Below are 23,632 nucleotides of genomic sequence, written 5' to 3' on the forward strand. Positions count from 1 at the left end.
CATCCATACACATCTATATGTACACATCTGTTGAAGAAATGGTTGTATTGCTGTACCTGCTGTACATTGGCTTGAAGAAGATCTCCTAAGCGCTCCACAAGCTCAGTGAAAGTAGGCCTCTCTGTGGGTACTCCATGCCAACAATCCAGCATTGTCTGGTAGCTAGATGAAAACCACAAGTATTAAGAAAAGAGAACGATAGGAGCTTTGCTTGCAAACTGTTTCTTTCTGCTGCTGCTTGTTTTGTTCATTGTTTGGATAGTTTTGGCTTAAGACAGGTTCAAATTTCCATGTGCTGAAATTCTATTCTAGTTTCATGTGGGATGCTTTTTCCTTCTATATTCCTATCTCAACTGAGCCTGTAGGCTTTTTATTTTCACCTGACTGATATTGCTGAAATAAGTCATAGTTATGGATGTTTAGTTTCTGTCACAGAATTGGAAATCAAGGCAGATACAGTGGTTTCCTGAACTGAGATGCATGAACTACAACTGACATGGAGAGATCTGTTAATCTTCTTGTTGGCAAAGCTGACTTGGTCTGCCTTTAGTACTCGTCTGTGGTATCGGGACACCCAAGATATGCACAACCACAGTGTTTACTGAAAACAAAATACAAACTACGTAGCTGTCATCTGGTGAAATCTCCTTCCCCCTCCACACTTAAACACAATCTCTTTTGTAATAAGTAAATGACGTTTATCAGCTCTCGATACAAAACCAGGAGCTCTTACACTTCTGGAGTAGAGTACTCTGGAGATCTCATCCGAGTTCCTTCTTTGAGCCGTCGGCAGAAGTCCTCATCTATCTGCACGCCAGGGTATGGTGAGGCACCTGATGGGAGAAATAAGGAGAGGCTCCAGAATGGCACAATCTGTATTGCCCAGTCCAGTGAATTAAACATGTATCCGTGAAATATGGTGAGCATTTGAGATTACCTAGAGTCTGACAGTAAAAGAAGCTAGAACAAAGAAGGAGTTTTGTTTGGAATCCCATTTCAGATTCACTCTGTCTCTTTAGAGATTTCAACCATGCTGTCTCCTCTGTGTTCGTGATATAGCCAGGACCACTCCAAGGTAAAATATGGCAGAAGAGAAATAAGTGTTATTAGTTTGAGACTTTAAATGACCTCTTGGTCAGTGGTAGAAAAGTTCCAGCTCATTCAATTGGTTACATACCGTTTTCCAAGCTGTCAGTCTGCCAATATCCTGCGCTAAGTGAATACACATGAAGTCAGTCCTGCTCATCATTCATTGCCTTAGAATATCTGGCCTCATTGATCTCTGTGAGCAAGTGCAGAGAAAGCTGTAGGCATCTGGCTCCTGCAGCAGGCTGTGAGAACCTTGCAGGTCAACCTCAGATGTGGAATCGTAGTCCTTCTCTCCTGGTTCACCACTTTAGTATTGTATATGTATTATGCAGTCCTACATATAAAATTTCCTTGAAAAACGACCTTCCAAATTTTTAGCCTTGTTTTCTGAGTGTGAGTTCAATGCTGCTTATTTTCAGGACCACTCAGCTGTCAGTGTGAAACCTGGGAGGATAGTTCATGGCAACTGTAATTGCTTTTGAGAGGTAGACTTCTGTAAAGGGACTGGTAGCATTATATTAACTTGCACGAAAGCTGGCCTAGCAGTCATCAAAATGAAGGAGTGAGACTTATTTCACTTCCCTGTGTAAATGGTTATCTTCAGAGGAATGCCTAGTATAAATCTATGTATGCATTGAATGCGATCTTCAACTAATGAGTGAGTGGGAAATATTGAGAGGTTGTGATCTTTGTTCTATGACATCTGCACTTTATGATGCACCATAAATAAGGGGAACAAATACATGATTTGAGAAAGTGCTCTGGCATCTGAGTAATCCAGACCTCATAGGTAAAGTTCAAGAGATGTCCAAACTGAAGTTTGATAGGTAACTGAACCTATAGCAGATAGACCTAAAAGATCTGTAAGCTTTCCTCCTTTCCTTCTCAGCAGAGGCTTCACATGCCATGCAACCCTTGTTTTCCACATTTTGGCATCCTAGAGGCTGAATGGTGAATTTGGAAGAAGATTTAATCAAGTCTTAATGTAGGGGATTGAATGGAATCTGAATCTGTATCCAGCCCTCGAGGAATCTGTGTATGATTTACTGTCTGTAACATTCCTGCCTATTTCCTGCATTTTTTCCCCCCATTTGGAAACACCATCATGTGCTGTGCACTTGGGGGCACAACAAGTACAGCAGAAATCTTTTGGATGAAAGCAGCGAAGAGGGTGCCAAAACGTGGCTGTTCCCAGAATTATTCTGCTCGTGAATCTGACCGCTCAATCTGCAAAACTATGCACTGGGGAGCAAAGAGCCTGGCAACTTTGTAAGAGGGCATCTCAACACAGCAGATGATAGGCTCCAATGACATTCAAAGCTCAGGGACGCTTAGCCACAGCACATCTGAATTCCCTTGATGTGCAAGTATCAGATCATGGTATTCAGAGCGTTTTCTGGAGTTATGTAGATTGGAAATAGTCAGGAGCATCATTTCTGCTTTATAGCTTGATTTTCCTTCCTAGTTTTGTCTTTGGCCTGTCATTATGATCATAATAACCTGCTAATGTAATGTTCAGCTCAGATGGCATCACCCATTAGCCAAAGATCTCAAAACAAGCTTCTATCAACTCACAAGATCTCTCTGAATAAGCAGATTGATAGAAACTATAGTGTCACTTTCCCACATTACACTAACAAAAGGGTAAGGATAGGAACAGGGTCCGGGAGCACGAAGCTGCTGTCCATGTACACCTCCAGAACTCTCACTAGCTTGTCTTTTCACCTGTAGAGGTTTATCTCTACAAACCTTTACGAGGTACTGAGGCTTCATGAATACATCTGCAACTTGCCCAGTTGATCCCGTATCTATTTAAAAGTGGTGCAGCCTCTCAAGAGAAGTGAGCACAAGCCTCCCTTGATCTAGTTAGCCCTAAATTGTCGATGTACTGGGCAACACTGAAAACAACACCCCTCATTAGAGAAGAGATGGGCTGCATAGCCTTTTTCATTAACTTCTGACTGCACAGTGTGATTGTTTTGCCATCATGGCCAACCGATTTCCATGAAGAGGAGAAAGAAACCTCTTAGTTTGCTGAGTATCACTGGCTGGATCTGGCTCATGAGCACAGCAGAGGTTATTGATAAGAATCAGTCTTGCAAATACATCGATTGCAACTGAGACCTTGAGGGCAGCATGGTAGAATGGGGTGAGGAGGGATGGAGAATTCCGCTCAATCTCACAATCTGAGTTATCTTTCTTTGATTACATCACTGATCATATCAACTGCAATATGTTGGTGAGAGCAAGTACAGGGAAGGCAAAGAAGAATAACTGATTGCAATAATTTGCAATAATAATTTTTGATTGGAGGATCTTTTGGTAGTTTATATTTTGAGCAGTGCTGGCCTCCTACCAGATGGAGGCAGCTCAGATCTCAAAAGCAAGGAACTCTCCCTTTTCCACCTCCACTCACCATTGTACCGCATGTGGACTATGTGATAAGCCTAGTAACTTGGATTTGGGATGCTGAGACAGCTTGGGAGCAATGTAGGCTGAAACATATGGTATAAGGTCTACACATGACGTTTTCCTTAGGGGAAATCTCTTCCAAAACGCTCAAAGATGTGGCATGCATTGGATATGGTAGCACTCTTTTGATCTTGGTTTTATTTTAGTAGGATAATAAGATGCTGATGTTATACTACCAGGCTCTGCTTGTTTACATAATTACCTTTGATTGCTTTTTGAACAGTGCACATTTAAATTCTAGGAGACACTGACATTCTGTAATACGCCATGTAAGTGATTTCAAGGTGCATTAAACATTGCTGGCATTACCTGACATGAGGTGTGCTGACCCCACTTAAAGAATGCAAAGCTGAATGCAAATTCAGCCCCAAATGAAAATTAACAGTCTCTCAAGTCCTGATTTCTCTGTGTATCACCAAAATGGATCCAGTATGCCAGCCTTTCTGGAGGAAAGCTATCGTGCTTCATTCAGCTTCTGACCCTGAAAGGGCCTGTGTCCAAACCAAACTGTGCATTTTGCTAATCAGTATCTTTTCCTTTTTTAGAGGGTGCTAAGTCTGTGGCACCCAGTAAAAAGCAGCAGTTGTAAATGGGAGCCAAAACACCCTGTAGCAACGACAAATAACTTCCATCCCTTAGCTCTCAATGATCTGTAAAACTTTTATATAAGAGAGTTCAATCAGTGACACAAATCCTTAATTAAATATTTATCGTGTGAGCTGCAGATGTGAGCAGTGCCAAACCACAGACATGCCTGGATGGTCTGTATGAAAAAACCTCTTAGAGAAAATGACTGCTTTTGAATTTGTGCCACGGATTGAAGTAAGTAGTTTGTGATCTACGTCATAACGAGGGCAGAGGCTGCTCTATGGATGGCAGCCCTTGGAGTAATTTAGTAGATTCCTCTGAATTCAGAAGAGGACAGTCTATTGTTCCAAGTGAGCACCTTCATTAAGAAAAGAGGCTATCTAAAATTAAAAGAAACCAGATAAATTGTTTTTAAAAATAGTTGAGATGAATTTCAGTGACTGTATTTTAATTTTTATTAGTCTTGAGTATTAAAGGCCAGATGGCCCAAAGCTCACATCTGTTAAACTCTATCAGGACCTTTGGGAATGGCATAAACAGTTTGCCTTCTGCAGTGGTCCTTGCCATTCATCAGTATTCAGTTCGTTTGGTTCCTTGGAGATGCCCAATGGAGAGTGACCCTCTGAGTGTGTCTCTGCATGCTAATGCTAATACATCTTCTTGAATAATCTGTTAAAACTGAGGATTGCAATGGAGCTTCATCTTTCTGGGGTGTTTCCAAACACATGCAGCAGGTGATGCTGTTAGAGAGCCATGGGAGCGTTACACCGAAGTTACAAAACTCTAAATAAATAGGACTGAACTCCGGAGAAAGCAATAACTGCCACTTGTTGTAACCGCTTGAGTGTGAACTTTCTGTTTTGCATGCTGATACAAAGTAAAGTCCAAATCAAAGACTTGGACTGAAATCAGGTTGTGATCTTTGCAGCCAGCCCTAAATAAAGATTAGGATAGAAACAGCTCCAGCCTTTGCATACAGATCTGGACCTGGCATCTTGAGCCCGATCGTTAATTTCAACTGATCCGTGAACCAAAGGTAGTAGGAGATTACAGAGTTTGCTTTAAAATTCAGCAGCATAAGTTGACAATGCTTCTTGTTTTCTTTTGTCTGCAAATGCTGATTAAAAAGCCAGAGCTGACATTCCTTAATTCCCTCAGGAAAACAAAACTTGCCACTCTGCAAGGAGAATTTGAGAGCGGCAAAGTCCAACTCTCTGTAAGGCTGCTTGTCTAAATTTCAGGGCTTTATCTGCTGGACAGTAACCAGATCTCAGTGAGGCTGAGATTTCTAACAGCACCAGGAGATGAAATCTATAGTACATAAAGAACACCATTACTATTCTTTCAAAAATGTTGTGGCTTGCAAATGATATCGCCAGAAGATTATGCGTTCTACCTGTTTGCTGCCAAAATGACTTACGCAGAGTCTAGCACTGGTTCTCATATCAACCTGATGGCAGCTGCTGCCAATGCATTTTTGTTACTTAGAAAACCTTACTTAGATTTTGTGGGGAAGATAAGCAAGCTGGGATAAAATGTCCCGTGGGCAAACTCCCTTGTGTTCCATGGGCTGCCACTAGCAACATCAGACCACTATGTCAACAGCGGTGTAATCCTCTGCAACCTTTGAGCTGCGTGATTTCCTGAAGCAGGCTGCTTAGGGGAAAATATGGTTTGACAGGGAAACTTCTTCATTGCTGTCAAAGAAATACTTCACTCCTGAGCAGCAGAGGCTTCCATTATCTCTGTTATTACCAATGTTAGGTCCAGCATTTTGGATTTTGTTTTGGTGTCCCTCCCCATCTTTTCCCCCAGTATTTACTGTTTTCATGTACTTGGCCAGGTGGAGTTCTCACTGACTTCAGTCCAGTGACTTTATTTTACATCTGATCTGCACTGTACAGTTGTATTAACCAAAACAGAAACATGGCACCATGTTATCATCTTTTGTTTAAAGCTTTTCATAGCAATAGAACCATAAATTAGGGAGAAAAAAAAATTTTAAACCATTCTTACCTAGAGAAAATATTTCCCATAGCAGCACTCCAAAAGACCAGACGTCACTCTGTGTTGTGTAAATTTTATCAAAAATAGCTTCTGGAGCCATCCATTTGAGTGGAAGTCTTGCCTAAGAATGCAAAAGACACAACGTGTTGCCAGAACCGTTGTTACTAATTTGCTCAAGGAAATAAAAATTTAAGATTAGCACTTCAAGTTTCTTCTACTTACATCTCCTTTCCGTACATAGTCAGGGTCTTTATAAATATCCCTGGCTAGTCCGAAGTCACAGATCTTGACCACGTTGTTCTCTGAAAGAAGGATGTTCCTTGCTGCCAAATCCCGATGAATGCACTGTGAAGGAATGAGGACAAGCAAGATCAGAGGGTCTGCCTGGACAACAAGCCACCACTGGAGACCTTCTTTGGAGATGGAAAGATGAATGACCTTTTGTTGTGAGCAGGTTAGAGAGGGGAAGTGTGTGTGGGAATCTGCTGCAACTATACTGTCATATGCAAAAGAGAAAATAACTCGGGGAACAAGCCAAGTATTACAGTTAGTTTTCTGATTTTTCTGTGTGAAATAACTTTCACAGTTATGGAGAGACGAAGGGAGTGCCATTTTCCAGTTAATTATTCTGCAGCAAATTTGGGAGAGGTCAAAAAGCAGCTGCAGCTACATTTGCAAATGCGGTCCCATGAGCGTGGGTGAGACTGGGGTAATTGCACATAGGCAATTACTGTGCTGCGACTTCTGCGTGCACTACACTGGTAGCTGGGCAGTAAGTGCAAGCTCTCGGGTTTGTGCGTACTTTGGCATGTGTATTACATTCAATTTACTTCAAAAACAAGTGTTCCGCAGGCTACAAACATACTTTTTTTTGTATTGAGAAGTGCTAACTTTGTTGATAGTCTCCGACATTACTGACAAGCTGAATAAATAGCTGTATACTCCCCCTTCATTTTTCAGTAGTACTTTTGTTGACCATCCTAGAAGGATTTTTCTCTATGAGAAGCCTTTTCTGCATTTATTTATGAGACAGTTCTGTAAATTGCCTTACAATCTGTATTCACTCCTTCTATCTAAACTCTCAGATACAGATGCCAGTCCTTGTAGCCAAGAACATGATGGATATTCCTTCGCAACTTTTACTGTGCTACTTATTGCTTAACCACCAGAGCTAATGTGATCTTCAACACTTTAATATAAGACCAAAAGCAAGTTACTCAGGCTCAAAAATATATTTGGATTTCTTCATATCAGATACTCGTGATTCTGTGAAAGAAGTTCAGCCCTGACGTTTTAATGAGCTCACTTTTCGGGAGGCGAGAAACTCCATGCCTTTTGCCACTTGGAAGCTATAGCAGATCAGATCCTCCAAAGTCAAGGTCCGCTTGTACAGATCCTCAGCATCTAGGAGAGATCACAGACATGGCAAAATGCTAGAGCAACAGCTCCAAACGTTTTTGGCACTGGTGCCACTTGCACGCTGATGACCCCAGCCCTGCATCTTAGTATTGTTACGTGAGTTCTCTACTAGGATTACAACTCTGGTTTAGGAACCACTGACCCAGAGGCAGACGATCAGATGATTAAAAAAGTTCCATCCAACATTAATCATGTCATTTAGCTATGGGGAAAACAACATCTGGGGATAAAAGTGCGGGAAATTATAGTGAGTGAGTGATGAGACTGAGGACAGACAGGCCCCGCAAATCTTCTGGTAAAATATTGCTATTACTTCTCTTACACAAGAGGAGCAGCTTTTATATGCATACATTATTGCAAATCTCTTTTTGTGATAAAGTTGGAGTGGGGCACAGGCAAGAGGAAGAATTTGCAATTTCAGGAACAAGTCAAGCTGTGTAAGGGCTTGTAAAGTGTGTGACTGTGTGTGTGGCACTAGCCAAGTAACAGAAATCTTTACAATAGAAGATCTGGGATTAGGTAGGTTTCTTTTACCTTCTTCATCATCTTCTGAATCGCTGTAACTCTTATCTTCAATAAATCCTGAGCTGGCAGAGCTTCCTGTGCTGGCTACACTCTCAAGGCGCCTCTTGATCAGTTCGGTCAGATCACTGTTGGACTCATCCAGACTTTTCTCTGCTTGGTCAGAGTTTTCCTGGGACTAGAAATGGCATAAAACTGTTTTTTAGCTTTGGATGATGCAATGCCTGGGGATTCAAAACATGTAACAGAACGGCATACAGAGAAAGCATCCTCTGAAGATGAGCTCAAAACATGTTGGAACATGATGTTCTCCGAATAGCAGAACTAATGAAGCCTGGTTTCCTATTTATTAATACAGAACCTCCCATTTTACTAATAGCAATATTCCACCATAAAAGTTCGCTGGAAGCTGGCTGGGTGAGACTGACAGATGAGCAGAGAGATACTGTAATTCTGTACCTCCTGCTTTCTTAGGAAACCATGCTAAAAATCACAGCTCAAGGTGTGTGCATGACGTGCACTGAAATGGATCTGTCTCCCCCTGTCCTGGGGAGTGAGACATAACCAGTCCCCACAATTCATGAAAACAATGGTGAGAAAAGAAATTTTGAGTGACTGTACCAGGAAAGTCTCCTTCTCTTACACAAAGTACCTTATGTACTTTTATGCCTGTACACAATAGCTATAATAATAATAATAATAATAATAATAATAATAGAACCATCCAGGAAAATGATCTTGGGGAGGCTCCAGTTTCTGGCAGGGCTTAGATCAGAGCGCCTGTTTGATGCTGTATTTTCACAAGGAGGAGGTTGTCCCATCCTCTCCCCATCACTGATTTCTGGCGTCCTTGTATCTTCCCCCATATCCTAACCCCATTTGGGCTACCACAAATGTTTGTGTGGATGCAGAGAACCGTTTGGCAACCAAACCCATTTGGTTAGTTTTAATGCAGACTGTGTTCATGATCCAGCTTGCTGCAGACAGCACAGACGTTTCGGTTGGTGCAGGGGAAGGGAGAACACAGAAGATGGGAGTGAGCAGATGAGGGAAGGGTGAGCGGCTTTCGGTAGCTGGGGGAGGGTGGGCCTAGAAACAAAAATCCCCAAACTGAGCTTGTATTTTGGGAGGGTTCACCTTCTCCTAGTTCAGTTAAAACCTGTTTTTTACTACTACTGTGTTGCCCACCTTGTGCTGGGTAGTCTCTCACAAGTAATTCCCCCTCTCTCAAATGCACTAGAGTGCCTGGGTATTTGCAACTAATTCTTTAGTAGGTGCTAGAAAAGAAGAGGATGGGAGTGAGATCCTACAGGGAAAAAAGTTTCCTTTTCTTGCTAATACAAATTGAAATGTGGTGAGAAAATAAAGTGCCTATATAAATACCAAACTCTCAGTGCCAATGCAGAAAAAAATCCAACTTGTGGTCAGTGGTTGTTAATTCTTTGCTATGAGAAGCTTGTCATTTTTTTACCTTGTATGCAATGAAATCTCCTCGTTTTCCTCTTAGATAGTTGGAGAGATTTCCATATTTGCAATATTCTACTATGACCATTAAAGGACCTAAAAAGACAGTGAAAGATAAATGAGTTTTGAAGCACTGCGAAGCACTTTTAATACTAACCTATCCTTACAGATCCTCTTCAAAATAAGTAAATACTGTCATTGCTATTATTCAGATGAGGAAATTAGGAAGCAGAGAAGTGATGCTCCAAAAGCACACAATCTGTGGTGGATATGGAGAGAAGGGAATACAGTGCGGAGTCTTAGTTTTCCCCATTAGATGGTAAGAGTTGGTATTTATTCCTTATTTATAAACAAAGAAAAATTCAGCATGATAAATAAGAATATACAATCCCATATGCTATTAAGGTTGTTTTACTCTATACGTAGATCCATAGCATGGAGCAGTCTTCCTTCTCTGCTGCTTTCACAATTGTTTGTTCTAGGTGGAGCTGATGCCACTAGAGGCAATAAAAGTATGCATGATCATTGAGAGATCTAAATCAAAAGTTGCAAAAATATTTAGTCTGAAGTTTTTGAAAGCCTGGCAAGTCCTATCCATTTCTTCCTTTCTTATTTCTGTGCAAACTACTGTAGAGTTCAATGCAACTGCTGCTTTTATACAATTATGCATATTTTTAAGCTCTTGAAAATGCTTTTATGTTTCAGTGTGAGCTATTAGGAAAGGGAAAAGCTACATTCTCTACCTTTAGCATAATCACTGCTTTTTGTAATCATCAAATGTAAGATAAGGTGCAATCGTGGGACTAGAACGCATATAAGCATGTATTATTAGCAAACCTAAGCAACCAGGCTTTCATGTCCAGAAACCCTCTTCTGTCTAGAAGGTCTGTAGTTCAGGCTTAGGGGTTTGAACTTCAAAGGAAAAGTGCTGAGAGCTGCACCTGGCCATTCAGGAAGGAGGCAGCTCTAAGCAGCGCTTCTCTCCGGCTCTATCAGCAAGGCGCGTACAGGCTTGTGCTGCAGTTTGCCCCTTGCTCTGACGGGGACGTGTCAGAAAAGGCTGAGAGCAGGGCTGGAAGGGAGAGCGGAGGGGGCCAGGAGGGAAGAGTGTAAAGCATATACTATACATTAGATCTAACTGCTCAGCCAAGGTGTTAAAACTTGTTAATAATAAAATATATATAATATATAATAATATAATACATAAAATAATATATGTGCATGCTTAATATCAGTCTTCATCAGGAATACCGTTATATGGTTACATAAAACCTAACAAGGAAGGAGAAAGCACTGTACTCCGCAATAGTATTTTAATAGTAACTCTTATCCCAGTGTCTGTCTTGAGAGCGCAAGGCTATTTTTCTTTAGTCCGCAGTTGCGTTGCTCAGAGGTAAACAGTGCCCTGCAAGGCCGTGCTGCACCGCTCTGCTCCCTCCACTGCTCCCCAGAGCAATCGGTGCTTTTCCTAGGCAGCTCGCGGGGAAGAGTGAGGGTTACCTCTGCACCCAGGGGGGCAATCAGGATGGAGCAGGCTGGAGAACGGGAAACTGAGGGACTCCCAGGAAAAAGACTATTTGATCAGTTACTGAGATGTGTTTTACTATGCAACTAGAATTCTGCGGCTGAATTAGTGCTTTGGGTAAAAACTGTTGATCCCTTAGTAATGCTGCCATATTTTAGGCACCTCATTGACTTGACAGCATTCATAATGTTACTTCCCCTCTGCTCACAGTCCCAAGCAAAGGCTACTTGCTTACACATCTGAATCTTACAACCCCCAGCCAAAGCTGGCGTCCTCCCATACAAGCTTTTGGGGTCTGCAGTGCTCCAACAATTCCTGCAAGTTCCCTGGTCATGGCTCCCAGATTACAGCCGTGTCTGTGGTCGCTGGTTGCTGACTCCTCCTTGGGGAACTGGGGGTGTCTTGCTGGAGGGCAGATTTCTTTCCTGGCATTCCACCAGATCTACCTCACTGCAGTTTTTTTTTTTCCCCTGCAACTGGACAACTACATGTCCTTTGGGAAGACGATAGCTTCCGAGTCTCGGATGACAACAGATGTGTGCGCCATCTCTCTCGCTCTTTCCCCTTCATTTATTTTACTCTTGTTTTTTTGTCCTCAGCTCTCCTGAATCTGTCCTTTGGAGATTGTTTTGAAGGTTCACTGTAAGCAGGCATCTTTGAGAGTTGTTACTCTGAAGTTAAAGCACGGCATAGGTACAGACAAGGACGCTTTGTATGGCAGTATGGGAAGGGATGTTTTAGTGACACAGGTCTAAGATTTATGGAGTCCTTTGTTTAAGTCTGCACTTTGCAACAGATTCTTTGTATGATGTACAGCCAGTTGTGTCAGCTCAGCCCCTTGGAAGTCCATGCTGTGGCTCCATTCAGCTTTGGACTGCCTCAGGTTTCCTGTATACTACGCAAAAAATGCCTGCCTTTGCCCGGCAAGGGTGAAGTGCTTGGGAAAGGAGGAGGCCTCAAGCAGCTAAGTGCTCAGCCTGGTGCATCCTCCTGATAAGGCAGGGAAGAGGGAGGAGAACCTTTGAAATGATCAGTAGTGCCTATGTGGAGGAATTGGACACCTAATTGCAATTAAGGATCCTGCCTCCCTTCAGTCAATAATCCTTTTTATAAACGAGCTTACAAAGTACAGAGAAAAAGAAAATAGAGAAGTGACACCACTGGCTGGGAGAAGATGATCAGAAACCATTGATGAGATGTGACCACAAACTGCAGTAGCAGAAGCTCTCCTATGACCAGAGAGGTAGAAATGTTTGTGCTTGCACTAACTGCATGTGCATAAGACTTGGACTACACCACAGTTACATCCAAACAACATTGTATCTGAAAAGCATTTCTTCTTTGCTCCTTATTTACTGAGGAATTCTCACCTCCAGCTTTTGTGCAGGCTCCCAGTAGGTTGACTACATTCAGATGATGTCCTATATGAATGAGGATCTTCAGTTCAGACATTAAAGCCTTGCATTCATTAGTAGTTGCACATTCTGCTTAAGATAAACAGGAAAAAAATCATCTTTACACAACAGGATATTTTTAACGGGACACAGCAAGATCCTGTTTATATTTGGAAACAAAAACCACCCAGGTTACTTGCAGTATCTTTGCTTTTCAGACTCTTAAACAGATAATAATTCATCCGTTTCATTGTCTGTTGACCTTTATGAAGTGGAATAACACTTTATCTTTTGGGTGACTCTTCCTTTCTCTAGCATGGGTTAAGGAGGGTTACTGTCCCATAGGAGAACCCTCTCCCCAAATCAGATAGCAGAGAGCCTTTGCAAGGACTGAATTTTGCAAACTTAGCAAAGGAACAAACAACCACTGCGTGCAACAACAGCACACAGAAGAATGTGTTCTTCCATCTATAATGGTGATGTGCAGTTTAGTAGTACTTCTTTACAATACCTCGGGATATATTTTTCCACAGTACTGACCAACGCTCCGCTGCAGGCGATGGAGGAATCCCACACATCTGTAAGTTGGGTCCCAAAATGTACTGGAGAACATACAGCATTACTAAATCTCAGCCCTGTGAGATCTCATCAACCCAAGAAATAAATTTTCCAGCACAGCAGAGGGGGCCATGTTTGTGTGCGAACCATGAACTTGACACTTGACGAAGCACTGGCTAGCCAGCTGCACTGTGGTTTCATTCTCTTTTGCTGCCAAAGCTAAGGAAGGCACTCTCAGACCAGAACGTTGTTCAGATGCTGGCTTGTTTCCTCTGCCTTCTTTCCAAAACTTTCATGATGTATTTTAGCAAAATAGGCTGTGTCCCGTTTCCTCTGCTTTTGCCTTTGCATCGTGTAAGATTTAAAGATGAAGAAACTGTTACGTAACAGATCATTTGGTGTGACAAATGTAACCTCTTTATCTGTTTGGAGAATCCTCCATAAACAAATCTTTCACCAAATTCTGTCCTAATGAAGAAGCTATTCCAAGCCCAAGATTTCTGCAGTCTACAGTGTTTGTAGATGGGTATGTACATGGGTGGCATTACTTCTGATTTACCCTGACATGAGCTGGAACACATGCCTGGCAAAATCTAAACAGAACAGCCTCAGAAGTGTTTCAGAGAGTCTTGCACATTAAGTTTTTGCCTTCAATCCAGAACTGATACCAGCCTACTTCATGGAAATGACAGATACTGCTAGAATTACAGAAATGTAGACATCTCCAGAGCCTCTTTTTTTTTTTTTTTTTTCCCCTGAATGGATTGACTCACACTAGAGAATCTGCTTTTTCAGGAAAATGATGTATTATGGGCATGTTAGTGGGGTGGGACAGGTTAGAGCAGGAGGCTGCTGCCTCCACGGGGGGAGGAAGGTGTAAAATGATGGAGGAACTGTCAAATAGTGTGCTGAATATGTGCAGGCAGGGTAGAGTTGACATGAGGATCAGCTGGGAAGCGCAGCGTGGAAGTGCATGAAAACCCAGAGCTATCCAGGGCAGTAAGTTTTGGCCGGAGAAGGGAATGTGTCTGGATCAAGGGCTTCTAGGATATTTCAGGGATCTGGAGATGGGCATGGAACAGAAGAAACGACAGCAGGAGAGAAGATGATCAACTGACTAATGAAGAGAAGGGAGACCAGATTTGGAGGAGGTCCAGACAGGTGATAAACTGATGGTTTTGAAATTTTGGAGAGATGGGAAGTAGCAGAGCATCAGGAGAGGCAGCTAGCAGCAGAAGCCAAATACCGTGACAGAAGTTCCTGAATCATGGCATTGCAGGGGTTAATACTGTCATGCAGCAGCAGTGCAGAGCAATGTGGGCTATGAAAAGCCATCCAGGGAGCATTGATTGTACCTTTCAAAAATCCTAAGTGAACAGTTAAAAACCTCCAACCCAAGTAGTCAATGTACTGGCTGATGCATTTATTCATAAGCTGTCTGCAAAGGCTTTGTATGTAAATATAATATGAAAGAATATTCTCCGAGTTCCCCCCTTCCCCTCCACTAAATGGTAAAACCTTTCCTTAATTTCAGTAATTGCAGGCAAGTTGTCTCTAATTCACTCCCTTGGCATTGCTTTTTTTTCAACCCCTTGAACCATTCTACATCTGGAAGGGCTGTGATCGAAGGCTTAGATCCAATTTCAGACTATCTAATGTAATTACATTCTGTAATCTGTTTCCCTCCTAACCCCACAGACCTGGAAGCTGCTGTTTCCCTCCTCTAGGAATACAAGACTTAATCAGCAGCACAGCGTGGAGCCCGCTTGTCATTTCCTACACGTTAACATCCACTGTATAATGACTAATTGCTCCCATATGACAAACCCACTCCCTTCTGAACACAATGAACATGGGACTGGTTTGGAGCTGAGAACTGGAAACCTCATTGCCCACAGGTTCCCTGAGGAGTCTTGTGAGAATCTCAGAGGGATATGTACCTTTAAGCATTTTTACGGCAACAGTTTTGCAGGTTGAAGATTTATCAATGCCAAAAGCAGACGCCTCCACCACCTTCCCAAAAGCACCATGACCCAGTGTTTTACCTAGAGAAGCAAGAGTCGAGAATGAGCCAAAGGGGACTTACGACAGTCTGCATCAGATAAGAGGGAACATGCATTCTCAGCTATGCAAGAAATACAAGACTCCAGTGCCCAGGCACAACGTAGACATAGACCGACAGTCAATAGAAGCCTGTATCACATATTTGCAGTATATGGATATAAATGTTATGATTTATATCCATATGACTTTAATGCAATACAGTATGTGATAGAACAGAGTAGAATAAATAAATCTGCATTCAGCTAAAGGCAAGGCTGAATACATATATATGGCTTAAGGGTAAAAACTTTACGTATAGTTATCCCGAAGCCCAGGAAAGTCAGAGTTTGGGTTAAACATAGAATTGTGGAACCCTGATCTCTCATGAATCCCAGTTATGGAGATAGCCAGCTAAGGCACTCAGGCAGTCAGAACCCTTTAACCCTTCAGTTATTGACATTTATTTGACCTAAAAGCTATACTAAATGCAATTTAAGATGATAATATTTCTTTATTTTCCCTTTCATTTGGATTTTCATGCCTGTATTACCTAGTGTGCTCTGAGGGCTCTGACCCACAATGCAGCAGAGTACACTGGGTGTCATGGTCTGGCTTTTTGGTTCTGCTAGTTTGACCCTATGTCCCACCATCATCTAATTTTTTGTTCTTTTTGTCTGTCTTCCTCCTTCTTCCATGTTTTCCAGCTAAAGCACCAAGAGCACACACAAATACAGATGTATTCCCTACACTCATCATTGCACACAGATGTTAGTGGTTCTCTGTACAAACACAACCTGCTTTTTACATTTTCTTGCTCCATCATCCAGTGAGCTGAGCTGTTGAATGAAATTTGGTTCATTTTTTCATGATAGCTCTTTACAACTCAAAGCCTAGTTCAGAGGACTGATGAGGAATTGATTATTTGATGAATTGATAGATTCCTTCAAAATAAAATTCCTTCAAAGACTGTCACCTTTCAGATTGACTTCTCTTTCCCTTTTCATCTGTGGGTGTGAAGCCATACTTTTGGCAGGGACAGAACCTGGACGTCCCTTTCTTCCCTGTCAAGAGTTTGGCTTCACTTCTCCAAGACAGAAAATGAGGTGGTAGCTATTTTGAGAAAGACAACATCTTTGTTTTTCTTACCAAATCCCTTATTTCACCCCCCATTAAAGATGATCCTGAATTCTGTGACTCACTGCCAATTCTCCCCGAGGATGGTAGTACACTGGCAGTGAGTGATAGGCTGCTTCTTGGGTTATACAACAGATCCACTGAAATTGAGGAGCGTTAGAAATCATCATTCTTTACAGTAATAATACCCAAACCACTCACCCAGCCGCAGTCTGTCTCTTGGGAACTCCCATTTACTGCTGTCATAGGGAAGACGGTCACACTGCTCATCAAGAGGCATTTCCTCTGGATCCATTATGATTGACAGGTATCCTGTTTTAATATCTGTGGCATCAGGCTAAAAACAGGGTGCGGAGAAATTATTCACAGTATTTACCCTGCAATTCTAATGGGAGAGCTGTCGTCTGCAAGACTGAGTGCTGGCTGGGGAATTCCTTGAATTCCAGACTTAGCTCTGAAATTTATTCTGAACCATGAATGCATCACTTCAGCTTCCTGCCTCTCTTTTTTTTTTTTTTTTTATATCTGGGAAATAAATATTTATGTATGCCTGCCACTCATGGGTGTTGGGAAGAGTCATTGATTAATGTTGGTAAACACTCTGAGGACACAAAATCTATCACTGTCTTCTACCTGTATCTATTAAAGGAAATCAGTGCTTTTCTTTGGGAACTCCATGAGATGCGTTTCCTGGTACACTGCAGAGCATTTTGGCATTTTCATAGTGTTTTGTTTTGCAGGTTGATTCTCCAAAGTTATCCACTTCATGGCTATTGCTTATTACAATTTAAAATTGAAAGCTGGTGAAAACTGCTACTTCTGAAGCTGCTCAGTGAGAAACTGTGATTTGGTGGGTCCTGTGGGCAGACTTGCATGGGTGTAAAACGTAATAGGAAATTTCACTGTTGTCCACAACTCTGTTAAACTGAGGTCAAGGAGGAAAACGTTAATTTAACCACTGGATTTGCAATAGGAGGGGAAATTTTACTCAAGTATAAGGGATTAGCACTGGAACTGTAGTTTGGTGAGCTTCAGAGCAGAGAACTGCGGTTGCCTTTCTGTTTACTGTTTGTTTTAGGAGAAACAGACATAAATTCCTTGGAACTTTACTGAAACTTTACTTTTTTGAGTCACAAAAGCGAGATGAAAGGATAGCAAGACTTGGAGATGAAATAAGCTGTGTGGTTTGAGCTGATTTCTAGAGCAAACATCCTAGAATCTTTCTTAAAACAGGGCCCCCTTTAATACCTACATTTCAGAGAAATCTTAGTGGACAAGTGCTGAAATCAAGCCCTCATTTTAGGGGATTTAGGACTTTTTTCAGTTTCCTAATCTTGCAAGCCAGTTTGACTCATAAGGAGGAACGAGCCTGATATTATCGTACCATGGAAGTGGGTAGAAATCTCACAAGTGCAAGTGATCTCTTGAGAAGTCAAAGGACTATCAGCAGAAATCCTGGACTGAAATTTTATAGGAACTTTTTGCAGAGTTATTCTACCATCTGTCCCAAACATTTGGCCCTCAACTCTACGCATAAACTGGGCCCAGTCCCAGACCCTTTGTGCGATATGGAAGCTCTCTTACTTTTCTCAGTTTCCGAATGAATAGGGTCAGAAGAAGCCAGAAGAGGGTAGCAGCTAAACCAGTGCAGACCAAAATGATAACTTCAATGTTGGATTTCTCCTCAGAACCTGCAGGTTAAATGGACAACCAAATTTTAAATGTAGCCAAAGTCCATGACTGAACAATAGTTCCCATCGGTCCAACACAATATATGCGTTTCGCCTTAGCTTGGAACTCACCTTGTATTTTAATGAAGGCCGATGTGCTGTCTTGGCCCATGTCATTGGATGCCTTGCATTCATAGAGCCCTTCATCATCCTTTTTCACTCGCTCGATGACCAGGGTATTATTTTCCATGGAAATTCCTGTTGTAAGGGATTTCAGTTAATATTATCACAATAACCTACCTGCCTACAACTGCTTTTAGGAGACAGAGAACTGGAAGTCAGCTCCCGTCTGTGCAGGCCCAGTACGTGCTGTTGTTAGGAGGCATTTTAATACTATGCTCCTCATTGTAGTCTGGCAACAGCCTTTCCCTGACTTTTTTTTTCTCCTCAATACCTGTGTAAATTGCTTGGGGATCATTTAACCAACAGCAAATGTGGCTCTTAATTTGTTATGAGCAGACAGAGCCTGAGAAAATGTCTATGGAAGTTAGTGAAGTGATGGGTAGACAGGTTTTCTGAGAGCAGTAAGATACACTGGGGAAAAAAGGGAATTCAGTGAAATTATTGGAGAAAGCTGATGTCTTGGAGGCTGTGGGAAGTATTGCGAGTTCTAACATGTGGAACATGGAAATCAGGTTATGCACATCCCTGGGAAAATCACTGTGTTGAGCAATCATGGATTCACAGGCAGCCATGGGCTAGAGGTGGAGTGGAAAGAGGGAGATTGCCTAGATACGACCCATGTGAGGCTTTTCTACATGTAATTTTCCCGATTAAATTTCCACATTTAATTTTTCCTTAATATGTGGCACAAAACTGAGAGCTCATCTGTTTCACTAAGGATATGTTTGGCGCAGAAATAAAGAAACAGGTCAGGCTTTGAATCCAAAAGGGAAGGACATTTTGAGTTTCTGGGTGTTCTGCCTGTGAGTCCTGTTGTTGTTAACACGAGTACTGCACATGACTTTCCATGCACTGTGCTGAAATATTTACCTGGAGGTGTTTTTTCCAAATATTTTATTTATGTTTCCATTGGTTGGATGAGTTACATGCTTGTCCCTCTAGAATGATTTATAAAATTTCAGTAGCTATAAAGAGTTTCTATCAGAACAGTCTGATCTGAATTATGGATGATCCTAGATTTCCTACCTCGTCCAAGATGCAAAATTAAAGTCACAAGACCAGCTACTGACATGGGATTCTCCATGATTTATAGGAGATGTTGGGACAGAGAGCTGGGAAGGAATTCCAGGCCCAGGTAAGGGAGCCCACGCTCCCTGCCCACGGTAGCACTGCACCTGTACTGCTCTGTACCCGTGGGGCTGAGAGCACGTTCTCATTACTATGTTGTGGGAGGCAAAAAAAAGATGTGTCATATGCCATGGCGTGCCCTGGACCTGACCGTTCAGTGACTGCCCACAATTTGCTGCCGTATATTCCGATCAGACCCCAAGGATATCTGACGGGTCAGGCTTGTGTTTTCAGACCCACCTAACAAGCAGGTACACTCTGTCTCGGTTTTGTAACAAACTGTTGTCTCGCACAAGCACACCGAACAGCAGCACACTGTACTCCCTGATTTACTAATGCCATACTAATGTATGCAGACTATCTGGCTGACTCTGCAGACACGGACACTGCCACATGCAGAAGGCAAGCTGGATAAGCCAGCATTGGGTTGCAACTGGATGGCAGCTTTGACCTCAAAGTCCAAGTTGGAGACTACTGCAGTGGTCCGATATATTTGGATTTGTGTGTGCCTTTCCTGAGGTTCCGTATACCATCTTGACTCGGCCATGCTTGAAGTAGCCACGGAGTTGTAGGTCCTATGTTTGGGGCGAATCAGCGAGTACCATTATCCTGCGTTACGTACAATAGCGCAGCACGCTTGGGAAGCAAGTACACTCACCTGATGCTGCTGAAATGGGGTAGCCGTTCTTCCTCCACGTAATCTGAGGTTCTGGCGTTCCACCGACTTTGCACTCCAGAATGATCTTGCCGCTGATGTTAACCTCCAGATCCGTGAGGTTTTGTATCACATATGGTGCTGCTTTTGCTACGGTCACAAAGGAAAACAGCACACAGTAAGGTTTCAGAAGGAACCTCCCACAGCTCTGCCATCTTCTTTTGCCACCTGCATGGCCTCTCTGGGCTGGAAGTGGCAAAGATTTGGGTGATGAGTGGTAGCAAAAATCCCCCAAAAGATTATGGGAGGAGTGGGTGAGTTCCTTTGGTTTATTTTCAAACTGACTAAGCTTAGATTTGGCTTCAGCTCGAACCTCCTTGAGGTTCTCATCCTCTGAAGAAAACAGAGGACAGCGAGTGGGTAGAGCAAATGGAGAGTGAATGCAAAAAAAAGAAGGGAGGAGGCAAAGAGGAAACAGTTCTAAGGATTTTGTGTCCTCCATCAAGAGTGCAGCTATCTACTCACTACAAAGCATGTTAACCCTCACTTTATGTTCATTTAGAAGAGGTACAGGAAAGCAATGAATAAAGTCACAAGCACAGCATAAAAAGATGTAAAACCTGCAATACGGACAGTAGCTGATGGGTGTTAGTACATTTAAAAGACCTTGTCTGTATAGGGGAAGGAGCGCTGGGAAGAGGGGCATTTCCACGTGTGTTCTCCAGAAGAATTGCCTCTCTGACATGTGCCAGACAAATAACAGACCCCAGCATTTCTCAGAAGAATGTGATCAAGGTTCCAGTTCTCCCATGGATGTATTCCCAGTTTAGCTGTGTTTTTCCCATAGCCATTGTGTGTAGGTGTCTGTGTAGGTGGAAATTTGACTAAATGAATAAAAATATCTGCCAAGGGAGAGAAAAGTGAATTGCCTGAATGCCGAGTGCAGAGAAAGCCCAGTGTCTCCATGTCAGATGATGCTGACAGGTGGCTCCGGTGCCGGCTGTGGGGACAAGCCAAAACCGCCAGCACTCTGTAATACCAGGGTGAGATTCTTTCCCTTCCTCCGCACTTCAGGAAGAGGCAGGTGCTCATGCCACTTCTTAAAATAAATCACCTCCCACTCAGGTAGCAGAGCCGTGCTAGCCACAGCTGTGGCGTGGGTGAGCATTTTCTCCTTGTGTGTCTGCCTACACGGAGCGGCAACGGACTCTGGGAGTGGTGGTGGCTGCACGGGGTAGGAGACTGCATGGGAAATGTGCTCGTTCACTTAAACAAGGATGAAGCCAGCACCGCACGGCCTGGTTTTTACCTAAGTGACAAGTGCTTATGGCAGCATAGCTGTCCCTTCAGTGTCTTGTTAGCCAGTAATGTAAGCGGAGAAGCCAATTGGAAAATCGCTGTCTAATTTGGCTTCTGAAGGACTCTGTCTTCTGCGCCCTGCCTTGCTGCTGTTCATTTCAGTTCTACTCCATTTCTGTGCTTGGGGTTTTTATTCACCATTGGAAGATAGCTAATAAATTCACCCATTCCAGCAGCACTTTTTCTTCTGAGAGGGCTTAGAGCTGATCACTCACTCTCTTCACTGTGAAGCATAAGAAACTTCACTAATTTTCAGTGAGTTTCTACCAGAAGAAGTGTCCTGCCCTTTATATTCACTTAGCCAAGGAAACCAGGCTTCAGGATCTGTACTGGTACTATTTTTATGAAAAGACAAGACTTGGGGGGTTGGGTATAAGTAAGAAAATACTGTTACTACAACAAAGTGCATCCCACTTACCCAGAATAACCGGTACATGGCACTTGATTATACACTTGACCAGTGACATTTGTGATTACATCTGCTGGGTCCAAATCTATTTAGGTATCTGTATCATCCTGGCAGCTGTAAGTGGGTGGAGTCTCCTACCAAAGTCATATAGATCTGGGGTGACAGGCCCAAATGGTAGAGTTGTGCTGTTAGTAACATGGTGGTGATGCCTATTCTCCTCAGTTAACACTATATCTGCACCCAGCATGAAGTTAGGAAGATAAAATGCAGCCGAAATCACCTTTATGTGTAAGGTAAATATTTTATACAAAAGCAGCAGTGGCTGGATGAGTAACATGTATGGCTAGGTGTCAATCTGCATACAGTAATGCGAAACCCCCCCAAAACAGAGCACAAAGTCTATATTAGGACAGTCCCTAAGAAATGCTGGGCACCTTCTGCTTCGAAAGGCTTAAAGGGAGCAGCAGATGCACAGCATTTCTGCTCCCTCAGCAGAACGACAGCACGTCCCGCTGCCATGTTCCGTTGGCAGGACCTACCTCTGACGAGGAGCTGAGTGTGCTGCTCTAGCGTGTCGGTGCTGTTGTGCTGGTTCTGGGCTCTGCACTTGTAGAGGCCTCTCTGTTCCTTCGTGACGTTAGGAATGACCAGCGTCAAAGAAATGGAATAATTGTCAGTTTTCTTGATGACTGAGTCACTGAGAGCCGCCTCTGAGGAGGGGTAATACCAGGCCAGGTGACTGTAGATGTACTTGGAGGCCCGGCAGGTCAACTGGACGTCGTTCCCCACAATGGTTGTGACTTGCGGGTCTGTTTGCAAGCCAAATGGCACATCTAGGAGGAAGAGAAAACATGTTTACAATTAAGGCACAACTGAGAAGATCTTTGGCTGCCTGGTTGCAACTTGATGGTCAAATTTCAAAGATCAGCCATAATGGAATGAGCCAATTTTAATGAGACGTGCATTTGCATGTGCAAACAGGCACCTGGTGCTTGGGGATTAGGTAAGTGATTGTACCTCGTGTCCCAGTGCTGACCTGTGGTAGTCTGGCCCTCAGTATTCTAATCATTACATTTTCGAGTAATGAACTGAAAGTTTCTAAACAGAAGTAGTAAATGGACTAAGAGAGTTTAATCAAGAGAGATTTTTATCCAGGTAGGCAAATGTGTTCATGAGCTTTTCTCTTTCTATCTGTAAGCAGTGCTTGAAAGTGTAATTGCGTAAGAATAGAGAGACCTATTCCCATTTCTCAGAAGTAACACCCTCTTTCTTCACCTCTGAACAATCTTCCCAATTCTCTCTTATTTCAACTATGCCAATATTTATTTTCATCACATGTGCCTTGGTGGATATTTACTTGATCACCAAATGGATTAACTGATCTAATGATGTATAAGTCCCTGAGGCCTTTATATTTAGCAGAGAAATACTTTGAGGCATGAGTCCAATCTATCCACAAAAGAGTAAGCTGTTTCTTGCTATATTTTTAGTAACTTTTCACTCCAGAAAAAAAAATAAATCAATTTTCCTGAAGTGGTGAAATTAATCCATTTGAAGACAAGAAGAAATGTTTCTGAGTAGAATGTCAGCGTCTGGCCTACAGACACATTCCTATTACTGCATTAGCCGCCAGAGACCGACAATTAAATTGTGTCTGAAACATATTGTTTTCCCTTTTTATTCCATTAGTTCAGTGATCTATTCACCTAGCAGACTTCAATGCAATGATAACCACAGTGACCTGGAATTATTCTGCTGTCTGTTAGGTCAGGATTTTCAAGCAGCTGAGAGTTATGAGGAATCCCTTATAAATTTTACCAGACATAGTACGCGGATGGGACACTTTGGGAGGACTTGCTCTGGATTACCTTCTGAACATGAACAGTGCTTGCAATAAATCTGATAGATTGTTGCTTCAGTACCAAGCTGTTAGTAAGATGCTTTCTCAAGCTAGGATGAAATGGATGGTACTTTGAGAAGGACAGAAGTTAAAGGGGAGCAAGTATGGATTGC

General features: G+C 42.5%; 1 protein-coding gene and 1 long non-coding RNA gene across 14 annotated transcripts in view; one reads left to right on the plus strand and one right to left on the minus strand.

Moving 5' to 3' along the window:
- Positions 1-23,632, plus strand: part of LOC129211696 (uncharacterized) — a 281,089-nt gene that overhangs the window by 80,591 nt on the left and 176,866 nt on the right. The gene's annotated exons all lie outside the window — the stretch shown is intronic.
- The window catches only part of LOC129211691 (vascular endothelial growth factor receptor kdr-like), a 135,483-nt gene that overhangs the window by 20,332 nt on the left and 91,519 nt on the right, over positions 1-23,632 (minus strand). For 2 of the 4 annotated variants that reach the window (XM_054839174.1, XM_054839177.1), the window contains exons 13-26: positions 22,159-22,452; positions 19,855-20,001; positions 18,018-18,143; positions 17,800-17,906; positions 16,417-16,552; positions 14,979-15,083; positions 12,457-12,573; positions 9,569-9,657; positions 8,110-8,275; positions 7,463-7,560; positions 6,379-6,501; positions 6,166-6,277; positions 734-833; positions 57-162 (exon numbers count right to left, since the gene is read on the minus strand). In XM_054839174.1, coding sequence (XP_054695149.1) covers positions 57-162; positions 734-833; positions 6,166-6,277; positions 6,379-6,501; positions 7,463-7,560; positions 8,110-8,275; positions 9,569-9,657; positions 12,457-12,573; positions 14,979-15,083; positions 16,417-16,552; positions 17,800-17,906; positions 18,018-18,143; positions 19,855-20,001; positions 22,159-22,452 — 1,826 coding nt within the window. The remainder of the gene's footprint in view (positions 1-56; positions 163-733; positions 834-6,165; positions 6,278-6,378; positions 6,502-7,462; positions 7,561-8,109; positions 8,276-9,568; positions 9,658-12,456; positions 12,574-14,978; positions 15,084-16,416; positions 16,553-17,799; positions 17,907-18,017; positions 18,144-19,854; positions 20,002-22,158; positions 22,453-23,632) is intronic. The other 2 variants (XM_054839175.1, XM_054839176.1) reach the window with 2 other exon arrangements.

The sequence above is a fragment of the Grus americana genome, chromosome 12 (assembly GCF_028858705.1).
Source record: "Grus americana isolate bGruAme1 chromosome 12, bGruAme1.mat, whole genome shotgun sequence".
Classification (NCBI taxonomy): domain Eukaryota; kingdom Metazoa; phylum Chordata; class Aves; order Gruiformes; family Gruidae; genus Grus; species Grus americana.